General features: G+C 43.4%; 1 protein-coding gene across 1 annotated transcript in view; it reads right to left on the bottom strand.

Moving 5' to 3' along the window:
• klhl29 (kelch like family member 29) overlaps window positions 1–16,196 on the bottom strand; it is a 134,561-nt gene extending 118,365 nt beyond the window's left edge. The window contains exons 1-2 of the mRNA XM_084149510.1: window positions 15,836–16,196; window positions 15,111–15,267 (exon numbers count right to left, since the gene is read on the bottom strand). Coding sequence (XP_084005636.1) covers window positions 15,111–15,267; window positions 15,836–15,928 — 250 coding nt within the window. The 5' untranslated portion in view covers window positions 15,929–16,196. The remainder of the gene's footprint in view (window positions 1–15,110; window positions 15,268–15,835) is intronic.
• Window positions 16,197–17,071: the final 875 nt, after the last annotated feature.

The following is a 17,071-nucleotide window of genomic DNA, read 5'->3' as shown; positions in this document are numbered from 1 at the left end:
GCTGATTTTGTACATAATGTTGCTGCTACCGTCTCTTATGACCAAAAATAGCTTCTGGACAACAGAACAGTGACTACTCACCTTGAACTGGGCTAATAATTTTTCTTTAATGAGTCGGACGAAAGGGATTTGCTCCAGACACCCGACAAGGCCCTCATCCCCCGTCATTCGCAGTAGAAAGAGACAAAGATATTGCGGAAGGAGATTGGGGTGCCTGGTAAGGAACCGGCGACGAGTGGCTAATCTGCCTTAGCCATCGGTACAATTGGCCAACGTACAATCGCTTGATAATAAAGTGGACGAAATACAAGCACGTATATCCTTCCAACGGGATATTAAAAACTGTAATATCTTATGTTTCACCGAGTCGTGGCTGAACGACAACATGAATAACATACAGCTGGCGGGTTATACACTGTATCGGCAGGATAGAACAGCAGCCTCTGGTAAGACAAGGGGTGGCGGTCTATGTATATTTGTAAACAACAGCTGGTGCACGATATCTATTGAAGTCTCAAGGATTTGCTCGCCTGATGTAGAGTATCTCATAATAAGCTGTAGACCAGACTATCTACCAATTGAGTTTTCATCTATATTCTTCGTAGCTGTCTATTTACCACCACAAACCGATGCTGGCACTAAGACCGCACTCAATGAGCTGTATAAGGCCATAAGCAAACAGGAAAACGCTCATCCAGAGGCGGCACTCCTAGTGGCTGGGGACTTTAATGCAGGGAAACTTACACCCGTTTTACCTCATTTCTACCAGTATGATAAATGTGCAACCAGAGGGGAAAAAAACTCTATAGACCACCTTTACTCCACACACAGAGACGCGTACAAAGCTCTCCCTCGCCCTCCATTTGGTAAATCTGACCATAATTCTATCCTCCTGATTCCTGCTTACAAGAAAAAAACTAAAGCAGGAAGGACCAGTGACTCGGTCAATAAAAAAAGTGGTCAGATGAAAAACAAGCTAATCTACAGGACTGTTTTGCTAGCACAGACTGGAATATGTTCCGGGATTCTTCCGATGGCATTGAGGAGTACACCACATCAGTCACTGGCTTCATCAATAAGTGCATCGATGACTTCGTCCCCACATGACTGTACGAACATAACCCAACCAGAAGCCATGGATTACAGGCAACATCCTCACTGAGCGAAAGGGTAGAGCTGCCGTTTTCAAGGAGCAGTATTCTAACCCGGAAGCTTATAAGAAATCCCGCTCTGCCCTCTGACAAACCATCAAACAGGCAAAGCGTCAATACAGGACTAAGATTGAATCGTACTACACCGGCTCCGACGCTCGTCACAGGGCTTGCAAACTATTACAGACTACAAAAGGGAAGCACTGCCACGAGCTGCCCAGTGACACGAGCCTACCAGACGAGCTAAATTACTTCTATGCTCGCTTCGAGGCAAGTAACACTGAAACATGCATGAGTGCATCAGCTGTTCCGGATGACTGTGAGATCACGCTCTCCGTAGCCAATCTGAGTAAGACCTTTAAACAGGTCAACATTCACAAGGCCGCAGGGCTAGACAGATTACCAGGACATGTACTCCGAGCATGCGCTGACCAACTGGCAAGTGTCTTCACTGACATTTTCAACCTCTCCCTGTCTGTAATACCAACATGTTTCAAGCAGACCACCATAGTCCCTGTGTCCAAGAACACTAAGGTAACCTGCCTAAATGACTACCGACCCGTAGCACTCACGTCTGTAGCCATGAAGTGCATTGAAAGGCTGGTCATGGCTCACATCAACACCATTATCCCAGAAACCCTAGACCCACAAAATGTGCATACCGCCCCACCAGATCCACAGATGATGCAATCTCGATTGCGCTCCACACTGTCCTTTCACAGCTGGACAAAAGGAACACCTATGTGAGAATGCTTTCATTGACTACAGCTCAGCGTTCAACACCATAGTGCCCTCAAAGCTCATCACTAAGCTAAGGACCCTGGGACTAAACACCTCCCTCAGCAACTGGATCCTGGACTTCCTGACGGGCCGCCCCCAGGTGGTAAGGGTAGGTAACAACACGTCCGCCACGCTGATCCTCAACACGGGGGCCCCTCAGGGGTGCTTGCTCAGTCCCCTCCTGTACTCCCTGTTCACGCATGACTGCATGGCCAGGCACGACTCCAACACCATCATTAAGTTTGCCGATGACACAAGTGGTAGGCCTGATCACAGACAACGACGAGACAGCCTATAGGGAGGAGGTCAGAGACCTGGCTGTGTGGTGCCAGGACAACAACCTCTCCCTCAACGTGATCAAGACAAAGGAGATTATTGTGGACTACAGGAAAAAGAGGACCGAGCACGCCCCCATTCTCGTCTGTAGTGGAGCAGGTTGAGAGGTTCAAGTTCCTTGGTGTCCACATCACCAACAAACTAACATGGTCCAAGCACACCAAGACAGTTGTGAATAGTGCACAACAAAACCTATTTCCCCTCAGGAGACTGAAAAGGTCCTCAGATCTTCAAAAGGTTCTACAGCAGCACCATTGAGAGCATCCTGACTGGTTGCATCACTGCCTGGTATGGCAACTGCTCGGCCTCAGACCGCAAGGCACTACAGAGGGTAGTGTGTACAGTACATCACTGGGGCCAAGCTTCCTGCCATCCAGGACCTCTATACCAGGCGGTGTCAGAGGAAGGACCTAAAAATGGTCAAAGACTCCAGCCACCCTAGTCATAGATTGTTCTCTCTGCTACCGCACAGCAAGCGGTACTGGAGCGCCAAGTCTAGGTCCAAGAGGCTTCTAAACAGCTTCTACCCCCAAGCCATAAGACTCCTGTACATCTAATCAAATGGCTACCCAGACTATTTGCATTGCCCCCCCCCCCCTCTTCACGCTGCTGCTACTCTCTGTTTATTATCTATGCATAGTCACTTTAATAACGCTACCTACATGTACATATTACTTCGACTAACCGGTGCCCCCCCACATTGACTCGGTACCGGTACCCCCTGTATATAAGCCTCGCTATTGTTATTTTACTGCTGCTCTTTAATTATTTGTAGCTTTTCTGATTTTTTTAGGTATTCTTTCTTAAAACTGCATTGTTGGTTAAGGGCTTGTAAGTAAGCATTTCACGGTAAGGTCTACACCTGTTGTATTCGGCGCATGTGACAAATAACAGTTGATCCAATTAAGCATCTGTGAGATGGAATAAGCTATTCAGAGTAGAGCTTCACTACCAGCCAACTAGACAACTCTGGGAAGTATTGGAGTCAACATGGGGACCACTTTCGACACCTTGTAGAGTCCATGCCCCGACGAATTGAGGCTGTTCTGAAGGCAAAAGGGGATGCAACTCAATATTAAGGTGTTCCTAATGTTTTGTACACTCAGTGTATGCTGAAGTAACAAGACGGACCTCATTAGCGATGGCCAACATCCTCTTGCAGCAAAGCTCATTAAAGGTTTAAAAAGGCCCCCTCCAGAGTAAGTTGCCACCACTATTTCGACCTAATTCCTGTCCTAGTGCAGAAATGCTCATTTAGTTCCACCCTCCGAACACAGACGTATGGCTACTTATAAATATTGATTAATCGGGCGTGCACATCTCCACCTTCATCGGTTTGCACAGCCCATACGGTCTCTGGCAAAGGCCACACTCCGCGATTTGTAAACAAACCAAACCACCAGGGTCAGGGTAGCTTAGCTAATCGCTACGGAGCACAGCACAGTTAAGGGTAGCCACAACCAGGCGAATGACCATCCACACTCCTCCCTCTTCTGCAATGGAATTGAATGATCAAGGATGAATACATAGTTTAGCAGTAATACTGGAGTTTTACCAGCGAAGCTAGAGGCTAGCTAACCTCCTCCCTGGACCAATAAAGCTAGCTAGCTACTGGTAACTATTAGCAACTGTGGATAATTGGTTCCAAAGTTGTTTCAAGCATAAGAGTACCCATAACTATGCTAGCTAACTACCATTCAGCTGTTTTTCTGATAACATAATTATCTGAAGAGTAACGGTTATGTAGTTAGTAGCTAGCTACTGTACTCAAAATGTAATTAGTTTGTTAGCTAGCTAGCTACCTGGCTCGCCAACTAAACAAAAGCTGGAACGACCTAGCTGTAATGTTTACAAGTATCTCCACTAGCTGGCCCTAAAGCTTTTTGTAGGGAGCCAAGGAAAGCAACTATTGCCTTTATCAGTGATGGACACTAGTTAGAATGTGGACCAATAAATTTCTAGCAATATAGCTAGCTACTAATAGAATAGCCCAACTTCTTGAACATTGTTTTGATGAACCGGTTAGAATAAGGCTGTCACTTGGTCAAATCATGAATCATACTTTGTACCAAATGCTTTGCCTAACGCTCTTAACCGAAAGGTCGCTAGTTGAAATCTCCAAGCTGACTAGATGAAAAATCTGCAGATGTGGCCTTGAGCAAATCACTTAAACCTAACAGCTCCTGTAAGTCACTCTGGCTAAAATGACTAAAATGTCAAATGTATATAAACATCTTACAATGTATCCATATCATGTAATTCTACTGTATATATGAACTTCACTACTTCATATGGATTTACTTCACCGCACAGTTACCTATACTATAGCTAGCTAGCCAGCCAGCCAAACTTGTTAGTGACCCATAGGCCTACTCTTGCTGCTAACGTCACTGTAGTGCTACCGTGCATAACATATCTCCAGAAACAACTATGTATCCCAGTGGTGTTGACGTTTCACCTATCCACTTTCGATGTCACTAGCTAGCTATCCAGCTAATGTTAGCTAGGTGACCTTAGCCATGAAGTTAGCCCCTGATAAGTCATTCGGCTAAGGTGTGCCTTGCCAGGCTGCTTACTATAGACAAGTGAACGTCAGTCGCTCAACAGAATAACATTAGCCCAACCAACAGCTCCAGATCGTACAAGGTGCATTACAGACAGCAATAAACAGTAGCACCAGGTTGTAAACAAGAAGTAATGAGCCCAGACATGTACACTACCGGTCAAAAGTTATAGAACACCTACTCATTCAAGGGTTTTTCTTTATTTTTACTATTTTCTACATTGCAAAATAATAGTGAAGACATAAAAACTATGAAATAACACATATGGAATCATGTAGTAACCAAAAAAAGTGTTCAACAAATCAAAAAATATTTTATATTTGAGATTCTTCAAATATCCACCCTTTGCCTTGACAGCTTTGACCACTCTCGCATTCTCTCAACCAGCTTCATGAGGTAGTCACCTGGAATGCATTTCAATTAACAGGTGTGCCTTCTTAAAAGTTAATTTGTGGAATTTCTTTCCTTCTTAGCGTGTTTCAGCAAATCAGTTGTGTTGTGACAAGGCAGGAGGGTATACAGAAGATAGCCCTATTTGGTAAAAGACCAAGTCCATATTATGGCAAGAACAGCTCAAATAAGCAAAGAGAAACGACAGTCCATCACTACTTTAAGACATGAAGGTCAGTCAATATGGAACATTTCAAGAACTTTGAACGTTTCTTCAAGTGCAGTCGCAAAAACCATCAAGCGCTATGATGAAACTGGCTCTCATGAGGACCGCCACAGGAATGGAAGACCCAAAGTTACCTCTGCTGCAGAGGATAAGTTCACTAGAGTTACCAGACTCAGAAATTGCAGCCCAAATAAATGCAAGTAAGAGACACATCTCAACATCAACTGTTCAGAGGAGCCTGCATGAATCAGGCCTTCATGGTCGAACTGCTGCAAAAGAAACCAATAAGAAGAAGAGACTTGCTTGGGCCAAGAAACACGAGCAATGGGCATTAGACCAGTGGAAATTTGTCCTTTGGTCTGGAGTCCAAATTGGAGATTTTTGGTTCCAACCACCGTGTCTTTCTGATACACATGTGTATTTCCCACCGTAAAGCATGGATGAGGTGGTGTTATGGTGTGGAGGTGCTTTGCTGGTGACACGGTCTGTGATTTATTTAGAATTCAAGGCACACTTAACCAGCATGGCTACCACAGCATTCTGCAGCGATACGCCATCCCATCTGGTTCAACAGGACAATGACCCAACACACCTCCAGGCTGTGTAAGGGCTATTTTACCAAGAAGGAGAGGGATGGAGTGCTGCATCTGATGACCTGGCCTCCACAATCCCCCGACCTCAACCAAATTGAAATGGTTTGGGATGAGTCGGACCGCAGAGTGAAGGAAAAGCAGCCAACAAGTGCACAGCATATATGGGAACTCCTTCAAGACTGTTGGAAAAGCATTCCAGGTGAAGCTGGTTGAGAGAAAGCCAAGAGTGTGCAAAGCTGTCATCAAGGCAAAGGGTGGCTACTTTGAAGAATCTCAAATATTCAATATATTTTGATTTGTTTTACACTTTTTTGGTTACTACATGATTCCATGTGTGTTATTTCATAGTTTTGATATCTTCACTATTATTCTACAATGTAGAAAATAGTAAAAATAAAGAAAAACCCTTGAATGAGTAGGTGTTCTAAAACTTTTGACCGGTAGTGTATATGTTTTATAGGTGGTTCCAAATTAACTAAAGCCAGCCCTCACAAGACACGTATAGTCAGATCGAAATGTCTGTCATTTCTATCAGGAAACACACGGCATAGACACAGAAAAATACAAAGTTCAACTTCGGATTTCCCTGTTCAAGTCCAAATATATCATACTTTGACTAAAATGTTGGACATCACGGTAAGCTCTGGGAATTGTCTTTCAGCTGAAAAAATATATTTTCGCTGGTGTGGGCATTTAAGGGAAAAGTAATTGCATTATTAAATAGATCCCTTCTGATTGCTCTCTTGTACCCCATAATTAAAATGTGTGAGGATGAAATATTGGTTGTTTTGTAAGTGCTCCTTGGGTCCTTTCATAAGAATTCTATTTCAATTTGGTGAATTGCTCAATCAACCTCTAATTGTTAAAATATCGACGAGGTCTTGTTTTGATTAACTTCAATTAAGTTGCAAATAAGGTAAATCTAAGGCAAATCTTCAGAAATCAAGGCCCTTATTCTTTCTGACAAGCCAAAAGTTAACTTTTCCGGACAGAAACGTATTTAAAACAACCGACTGCAGAGAAGTTCCTATTCAAACCATTTGAATAATTCTGGCAGAGTTGGCGGAGAAGTTTCTCACCACTCAGTTCAGTGAAGTGAGGAGCAACGCTGGGTTCATTGCCGATGCCAGCCGTGAGCACACAGACTTCGGCATAGCAACCGCATTAATATGTAACACTATGCTTGGATTGAGCAGGGCTCGACATTAACGTTGTCCAGGCAAGTAAAAAGATTGTTGGACAAGTAAAAAAAAAAAAAAAAAAAAAGATGATTTGCGTACTGTGCTCCCATCGGAGTATAATTATTTACATTTAAGTCATTAAGCAGACGCTCTTATCCAGAGCGACTTACAGTTAGTGAGTGCATACATTATTTTCTTTTTTTTCCATACTGGACCCCCGTGGGAATCGAACCCACAACCCTGGCGTTGCAAGCGCCATGCTCTACCAACTGAGCTACACGGGGCCCTAATATTGTAAGCCTGCATTGACAGGCACGAGCCGTCTTTCAATCATGCAGTCACGAGATGCGTTTTTGAGATCAAAGCAAGCCTAGCCTCGTTTGCACATTTGTTGATTATAATTGCTACTGAGTTATTTGCCCAGTTACAGCAAATGTTTGGTCAGGAATGAAAACCCTGCAAAAGTAATGGTGTGCATTACCTGCGTGTATGTGTCAGTGGGCCGTTGCCAGAGGCGACAGAGAGACAATTGTGCAGCAGGTAAAATAATCATATACATCTGACTAACAAGATCGCCAATTGAAAACAGTGTAGCTTGGCTGGTTCTCTCGTTAGTTAACTACACTGAACAAAAAATATCCCAGAAATGTTCCATTTGCACAAAAAGCTAATTTTGCTCAAATTTTGTGCACAAATTTGTTTACATCCCTGTTAGTGAGCATTTCTTCTTTGCCAAGATAATCCATCCACCTGACAGGTGTGGCATATCAAGAAGCTGATTAAATAGCATGATCATTACACATGTGCACCTTGTGCTAGGGACAAAAGGCCACTAAAATGTGCTGTTGTGTCACACAACAATGCCACAGATGTCTCAAGTTTTGAGGGAGCGTGCAACTGGCATGCTGACAGCAGTAATGTCCACCAGAGCTGTTGCCAGAGAATTGAACGTTCATTTCTCTACCCACGTCGTTTTAGAGAATTTGGCAGTACGTCCAATAGGCCTCACAACCGCAGAGCACATGTATGGCGTTGTGTGGGCGAACAAAATCGCATTTTATCGATGGCAATTTGAATGCACAGCGATACCATGAGATCCTGAGGCCCATTGTCGTGCCATTCATCCGCCCCCATCACCTCATGTTTAAGCATGATAATGCACGGCCCCATGTTCCAGTTCTTCCATGACCTGCATACTCACCAGACATCAACCATTGAGCATGTTTGGGATGCTATGGATCGACATGTACGGCAGCGTGTTCCAGTTCCCGCCAATATCCAGCAACTTCGCACAGCAATTGAAGAGGAGTGGGACAACATTCCACAGGCCACAATCAACAGCCTGATCAACTCTATGCAAAGGATATGTGTCACACTGCATGAGGCAAATGGTGGTCACACCGGATACTGACTGGTTTTCTGATCCACGCCCCTATTATTTTTTTTATTTTTTATATCTGTGACCAACAGATACCTATCTGTATTCCCAGTCATGTGAAATCCATAGATAAGGCCCTAATTTATTTATTTCAATTGACTGATTTCCTTATATTAAATGTAACTCAGTAAAATCTTTGAAATTGGTGCATCCCCCTATCCACATCGACGGGACTGCAGTGGAGAAGGTGGAAAGCTTCAAGTTCCTTGGCGTACACATCACTGACAAACTGAAATGGTCCACCCACGCTGACAGTGTGGTGAAGAAGGCACAACAGAGCCTCTTCAACCTCAGGAGACTTTAGAAACTTGGCTTGGCACCTAAAACCCTCAAAACTTTTACAGATGCACAATTGAGAGCATCATGTCGGGCTGTATCACCGCAAGGTACGGCAACTGCACCGCCCGCAACCGCAGGGCTCTCCAGAGGGTGGTGCGGTCTGCCTAACGCATTACCGGGTTCAAACTACCCACCCTCCAGGACACCTACAGCACCCGATGTCACAGGAAGGCCAAAAAGATCATCAAGGACATCAACCACCCGAGCCACTGCCTGTTCACCCCGCTATCATCCAGAAGGCGAGGTCAGTACAGGTGCATCAAAGCTGGGACCGAGATAATGAAAAACAGCTTCTATCTCAAGGCCATTAGACTGCTAAATAGCCATCACTAGCACATTAGAGGCTGCTGCTGCCTATTGAAATCACTGGCCACTTTAAGAAATGGAACACTAGTCACTTTAATAATGTTGACATATCTTGCACTACTCATCTCATACAGTGCCTTGCAAAAGTATTCATCCCCCTTGGCGTTTTTTCCTATTTTGTTGCATTACAACCTGTAATTTAAATGCATTTTGATTTCATGTAATGGACATACACAAAATAGTCCAAATTGATGAAGTGAAATGAAAAAAATAACTTGTTTCAAAACATTATAAAAAATAAATAACGGAAAAGTGGTGCGTGCATATGTATTCACCCCCTTTGCTATGAAGCCCCTAAATAAGATCTGGTGCAACCAATTACCTTCAGAAGTCACATATTTAGTTAAATAAAGTCCACCTGTGTGCAATCTGTAACATGATCTCGGTATATATACACACACCTGTTCTGAAAGGCCCCAGAGTCTGCAACACCACTAAGCAAGAGGCACCACTAAGCAAGAGGCACCACCAAGCAAGCGGCACCATGAAGACCAAGGAGCTCTCCAAACAGGTCAGGGACAAAGTTGTGGAGAAGTACAGATCAGGGTTGGGTTATAAAAAAATATCCGAAACTTTGAACATCCCACGGAGCACCATTAAATCCATTATTAAAAAATGGAAAGAATATGGCACCACAACAAACCTACCAAGAGAGGGCCGCCCACCAAAACTCACGGACCAGGCAAGGAGGGCATTAATCAGAGGCAACAGAGACCAAAGATAACCCTGAAGGAGCTGCAAAGCTCCACAGTGGATTTGAGACTGGGACCGAGGTTCACCTTCCAACAGGACAATGACCCTAAGCATACTGCTAAAGCAACACTCAAGTGGTTTAAGGGGAAACATTTAAATATCTTGGAATGGCCTAGTCAAAGCCCAGACCTCAATCCAATTGAGAATCTTTGGTATGACTTAAAGATTGCTGTACATCAGCGGAACCCTTCCAACTTGAAGGAGCTGGAGCAGTTTTGCCTTGAAGAACGGGCAAAAATCCCACTGGCTAGATGTGCCAAGCTTATAGAGACATACCCCAAGAGACTTGCAGCTGTAACTGCTGCAAAAGGTGGCTCTACAAAGTATTGACTTGGGGGGGGGGGGGGGGGGGGGGGGGGGTGAATAGTTATGCACGCTTAAGTTCAGTTTTTTTGTCTTATTTCTTGTTTGTTTCACAAAAAAAAAATATTTTGCATCTTCAAAGTGGTAGGCATGTTGTGTAAATCAAATGATACAAACCCCCAAAAAATCCATTTTAATTCCAGGTTGTAAGGCAACAAAATAGGAAAAATGCCAAAAGGGGTGAATACTTTCGCAAGCCACTGTATGTATATACTGTATTCTATAATATTCTACTGTATCTTAGTCCATGCCGTTCTGTCATTGCTTGTCCATATATGGATACATTCTTAAATTCCATTCCTTACTTAGATTGTGTGTATTGGGTATATGATGTGAAATTGTTAGCTATTACTTGTTAGATATTACTGCACTGTCAGAGCTAGCAGCACAAGCATTTCGCTACACCTGCAATAACATCTGCTAAACACGTGTATGCGACAAATAAAATGTGATGTTGAGTTTAGCATGAATTAATGTCATTGTCTTGTCCGATGTCCTAAAATAACTTTCTACCGGCACTCGTGTATAACCGCAAATGGCCGACACGCAGTTGATATGGGTGATCAGTTGATGAAATCAATGCTGCATACTCCGGTTTTAAACAGTCTCTCAATCGCTCAAAATTGGCTAGGATTCTCCTCTATTCAATACTGGCCATGTAATTCTGACAAAGTTAAAAATTATTCTTAGAATAGCCTAATTGACAAGTAACTCCTATTCTGTCAAGATCACCCCTGAACACTGAATATTTTAACCTTACAAATAGATAAACATCTTAGTTAGCTACCTTGTCCACCTTAGCCATTTGATCCCTGGTTCATTGAATGAGGGAACTATTTTATAAAGACAAAGTATTTGGTTGTAGTCGTAATGTTGCAGGGTGGCCAACCCTCCTCCTGGACAGTCCAGGAGAGCTAACTGGGTGTGTAGGCTTTTGCTCCAGCCCTTCTCGAACAAACCACATTGTAAAAAAAAAAAAGAAAAAAAAAAAGCTGAGCATGGTTGGATAAAATGCCTGCACACCCAGTAGCTCTCCCGATGGAGGGTTGACGGACCACATGTTTTATACAGTAGCCCATCAGTGCAGTATTTTACTTTTAGGGGGTTAAGTGCCTTGCTCAAGGCCACAACGACAGGAGATATAATACATGGGACCAGAGACCAGCAGTCTTCCACTGTCAATACCAATGATAATAATGAAGGTTATTTTGTGAAGTGGCTCCTTGCACCATACAACACAATTTTCAGTCACTTTTTTGGCCCATGGTGTTACAGAGTGATTGAGCTTTCGGACAAGTAAAAAAAATCTGTCCTACTAAATGTTAATGTCAAGCCCTGATTGATTGTCATATGCAGCAGCATTCTGTATGGGTGACATCTCACTCCGTGGTAGGGGCGTGTGTGTGTGTGTGTGTCACTCCGTGCTTGGGGCTGGGGGAAAAGCCTCAGTCATCTGAATACAATACTAATACCACAGGGCTTCATGGACCATTCAGCCACCTCTATAATCCACACAGCAGGGTCCTGTGTGTGTGTGTGTCCCTAGGGAACACACAAGGGGACAAAGAGCACTGCTCTGACTCCCCACCGCCAGTGTCCTCAGTGATGAGTTGGAAAAACTAGCCTTATAGTCGTCCCAAAGCTTTGGTCAAATTCATTTTGTGGTGGCAGACTCTCAAACAGTGGTTCTGCTATTCAGTTCTTTATTTTACTCGTATTAATTATTTATTCTGATGCGTAGTTACTTTACCATGCCTTCATGTACACATCTACCTCAAATACCTCATACCCCTGCACATTGATCTGGTACTGGTACTCTCTTTACAGTGTAGTCGGAAAGTATTCAGACCCCTTCACTTTTTCCACATTTTGCTACGTTACAGCCTTATTCTAAAATTGATTAAATAAACATTTCTCCTCATCAATCTACACACAATACTCCATACATTTTTGCACATGTATTAAAAACAGAAATACCTTATTTGCGTAAGTATTCAGACACTTTGCTATGAGACTCGAAATTGAGCTCAGGTGCATCCTGTTTCCATTGATCATCCTTGAGATGTTTCTACAACTTGACTGGAGTCCACCTGTGGTAAAGTCAATTGATTGGACATGATTTGGAACGGCACACACCTGTCTATAAGGTCCCACAGTTGACAGTGCATGTGAGAGAAAAAAACAAGCCATGAGGTCGAAGGAATTGTCCGTAGAGCTCTGAGACAGGATTGTGTCGAGGCACAGATCTGGGGAAGGGTACCAAAAAATGTCTGCAACATTGAAGGTCCCCAAGAACACTGTGGCCTCCATCATTCTTAAATGGAATTAGTTTGGAACCACCAAGACTCTTCCTAGAGCTGGCCGCCCGGCCAAACTGAACAAAATGGCCTTGGGAGGTGACCAAGAACCCGATGGTCACTCAGACAGAGCTCCAGAGTTCCTCTGTGGAGATGAGAGAACCTTCCAGAAGGACAACCATCTCTGCAGCACTCCATCAATCAGGCCTTTATGGTAGAGTGACCAGACGGAAGCCACTCCACAGTAAAAAGGCACATGACAGCTCGCTTGGAGTTTGCCAAAAGGCACCTAAAGACTCTCAGACCATGAGAAACAAGATTCTCCGGTCTGATGAAACCAAGATTGAAATCTTTGGCCTATATGCCAAGCGTCATGTCTGGAGGAAACCAGGCACCGCTCATCACCTGGCCAATACCATCCCTACAGTGAAGCAATGTGGTGGCAGCATCATGCTGTGGGGATGTTTTTCAGCGGCAGGGACTGGGAGACTAGTCAGGATCGAGGGAAAGATGAACGGAGCAAAGTACAGAGAGATCCTTGATGAAAACCTGCTCCAGAGCACTCAGGACCTCAGACTGGGGCGAAGGTTCACTTTCCAACAGGCCAACAACCCTAAACACAGATAAGACAACGCAGGAGTAGATTCGGGACAAGTCTCTGAATGTCCATGAGAGGCCCAGCCAGAGCCCGGACTTAAACCCGATCGAACATCTCTGGAGAGACCTGAAAATAATTGTACAGCGACGCTCCAACCTGACAGAGCTTGAGAGGATCTGCAGAGAAGAATGGGAGAAACTCCCCAAATACAGGTGTGCCAAGCTTGTAGCGTCATACCCAAGAAGACTTGAGGCTGTAATCACTGCCAAAGGTGCTTCAACAAAGTACTGAGTGAAGGGTCTGAACACTTATGTAAATGTTGGGGGGGGGAAACTATTGAATCAATTTTAGAATAAGGCTGTAACGTAACAAAACGTGGAAAACGTGAAGGGGTCTGAATACTTTCCGAATGCACATAGCTCCATTCTTGTGTATTTTATTCCTCGTGTTACTTTTTAACTCTGCATCGTTGGGAAGGGCTCGTAAGCGAGCATTTCATGGTTAAGTCTACACCTGTTGTATTCGGCACGTGACAAATAACATTTGATTAGAAGAGCAGAGAGGACTTATTTTCATTGTTAAAGTATTAGTGACGTTTTTGAGAAACTAGACATTTAGTAGTGGCAAAGGCTGCACTATATATTTTCCATTAAATGTATTACTTCTGTGTCTATGTAATCAGTGTCTCAGCTGTGACAGGTTAATTATTAATCAACTGATCTAATTAAATCTTTGAGACTGAATTACAGTTAGCAGATAATTAGTAAATGTACTAATGTAGAGTTACAGTATGCCGGACACTACTCAATAAGTATACAGTATTCATGGTGTTGCTGTAATAACACACACTACATCAGGGATCATCAGCAAATAAAAACCACCCACGGGCCGCCAGTTGGGGAACCCTGCATTAATGTTGTATTGTTTGCTACTTTATGTTGATGTATACACAGTGTTGTACTGTATATAATGAGTATTGCTTGAATATACAGTATTCATTGTATTTCTCACTACAGTATTAGGAATGTGGAAACTGGATATTTGCTATGGAACTACACAATATTTCATTGCATTTCTTGAATACATTGTTCGATACTGTATTCAGTGTCGATAGAATTATATTATTTTCATAGTGTAGCTTGCCTCAGCGTGTCTGTGTTACTAGAGGTTCCAGAGGAGCGAGTGCAGTGGCTGTATCATTGTGTATTATTCTTAAATTAGACCCATTCTCCATGAGCGGGTGGCAGAGGCCAGCAGAGCAACGTAACAGAGGGAAATTGACAGCTGCAGGGCACAGCCCCGGGGCGGCAGGTAGCTTAGTGGGTAAGAGCGTTGTGCCAGTAACCGAAAGGTCGCTGGTTCTAATCCCCGAGCCGACTAGGTGAAAAATCTGTCGATTGCTCCTGTAAGTCGCTCTGGATAAGAGCGTCTGCTAAAAATGACTAAAATGTAAATGTAAAACAGCCATTCTGTGTTCACTTTGACACTACAGGTGCTCAACTTCCACAGCTCCTAAACTTAATCCATTACTAGCATTCTTGTCTGTTTTATTCTCATACTCATTTATACTCAGGAAATAGCTCCTTCAAAAATATGATTTGTTTAAAATTGGAAAATATTACAATACAGACAATGATTGCCATGATTAGTACAGTATTGCAGGGTGTGTGTTGAGAATTCATGAGCTGCGTATGCATGTGTGTTTGTGTGCGCGTGTATGCATGCGTGTCAGTACCTGTGGGTTCGCTGTCTCTGTGCTGTTGTTTGGCAGGGGGTTCTTCCGTCTCCCAGGGTGTGAGCTGGTTGATGGGCATCTGTCCCCACTTCACCCCTGGAGCTAACAGCAGACCTGGAGCCTGGCTCTCCCTCTCCCCTGGAGACCCACCTGACACCTGGGAGAGAGGAGAACAACACATTACGAAACAATAGGACCAAACCATCTCTGACACCTGGATAACAGCGAGTGAGAGAGAGATTAACGCATCAGTTTATCAGCTTTTAAATGACACAGTAGATAAACAACACAACAGTTTAGAGAACGATACAAACATACATCAGGCCTGATAAACAGACAAGAGATTGAGATAGAGAAGAGATGATGGGTCTGTTCTTGGGCTGTTACACCGACAAATAAATGGAACAGCTGAACATAGTTTACTTTTAATAAAATGTTGACTAGTTTGTCAGCAAGCTTTGCAAACAGACGATCACGTCATTGACTATTTTAATATCTTAAGTACATGGCACATGTCATAGTCAACGCTTCTCGGAGCGTGGTCTAAACTAACTCCTTGTCTGTTCTAAATCACAGACAGGTCAGCCTTGAGCGATGTCTTGTCCTGTATAATTCACTAACCCATCTACACGCACACACTAGAGCACATCGGTCGGGCCCTGAGACTGAGTATCAGCGCAGCCATGTCCCCTAGCTAGCTAGCTATGTAGCGCGAGCGCACTTGCCTCTTGTGTCAAACTGTCGCAATCCGGCGACTGGATTAACCTTTGGCTGGACTGAATCTTGTTAGCTACCCACTCATGCTGCATATAATCCATTTACTGTTCGAAAAAACAAATGTTCATATAGCTACAGGCTATAGCACTTTACAAAACAAAAGATACCAGTAGCTAGCTAGCCAGGTAGCTAGCAAAATAGGTTTACACTCAGTCACAGAAAGCTAGCTAGTTTACAGCTGAAGCTAACGTCAGTTGTTCACTACTCTAAAACGTGATTTGTTATAATATGCAAAGCAAGCTGGTTGTCTCCAAAAACGTTCACTGAGTGAAATGACTGTTCTTTCTATTTCGACAAACTGTTGCATGTATGTATTGAGTGACGCCTGCGCCAGTCTTAACGCTTTAAAGAGACAGCGCACCTTTTTATGAAAGACGCGATTAGGCTGCTTCTATGCAAATGTTGTTGATCGGTAGGCTAATACAATCCCAAATGTAAGGGCAACATATTGTTTGTCATCTGTAGCACCAAAGACTCCACTGAAATCACACACTCCTATAGAATATGCATTCGCATGTATTGTGATTAGGCCTATGCCATCTTGATGTACCTAGTTTATCAGTAGAGATTTACCATTAAAATACAATTATTACCATTATGTTGTTGTAGTTAGATTGGTAAAAACAGTGAAATGTATTCTTCGTATTTTTTAAATGTATTAATTAATGCATACATGGCTGTCTGGGAAATGTTGTCATCAAAATGTTCAAATTTAATGACACTGATATCGGTCGTTCTGTAGCACACGTGCACACAGACACACACACACACTTATGCGCGCACACACACACGCGGGTGCACACGCACACGCGCACACACACACACACACACACACACACACACACACACAGGAGTCTACTCTTATGTGACAGGGCCTAATAGCAAGGTGAATCATTGTAAATGGGTTAAAGGAGTTAAGGAGAGTGTCCTTACTGGTGACTGATGCTGATTATAGCCTCAATGGCAGGGATCAAAATCCACATCCTAGTCACTTTCTAAAGGGTCTTTACTCTTATTGTGCAAGCCCACAGGCCTATTAAACCTATTCACTCAAATACTTAATTATACCTTGCAATGTGCAATCAAAGGCAATTAAAAGTTGGTATGGCTTTGAACATGGGCGCTTATTAAATTGTGTAGCCACACAATCAGGGGGGGGGGGGGGGGTATAAATGATTAGTACT

Source organism: Coregonus lavaretus (genome assembly GCF_964263955.1).
Source record: "Coregonus lavaretus genome assembly, chromosome: 31".
Lineage (NCBI taxonomy): Eukaryota > Metazoa > Chordata > Actinopteri > Salmoniformes > Salmonidae > Coregonus > Coregonus lavaretus.
The sequence above is the reverse complement of the archived record's forward strand: the minus strand, read 5'-3'. Positions and strand labels throughout refer to the sequence as shown.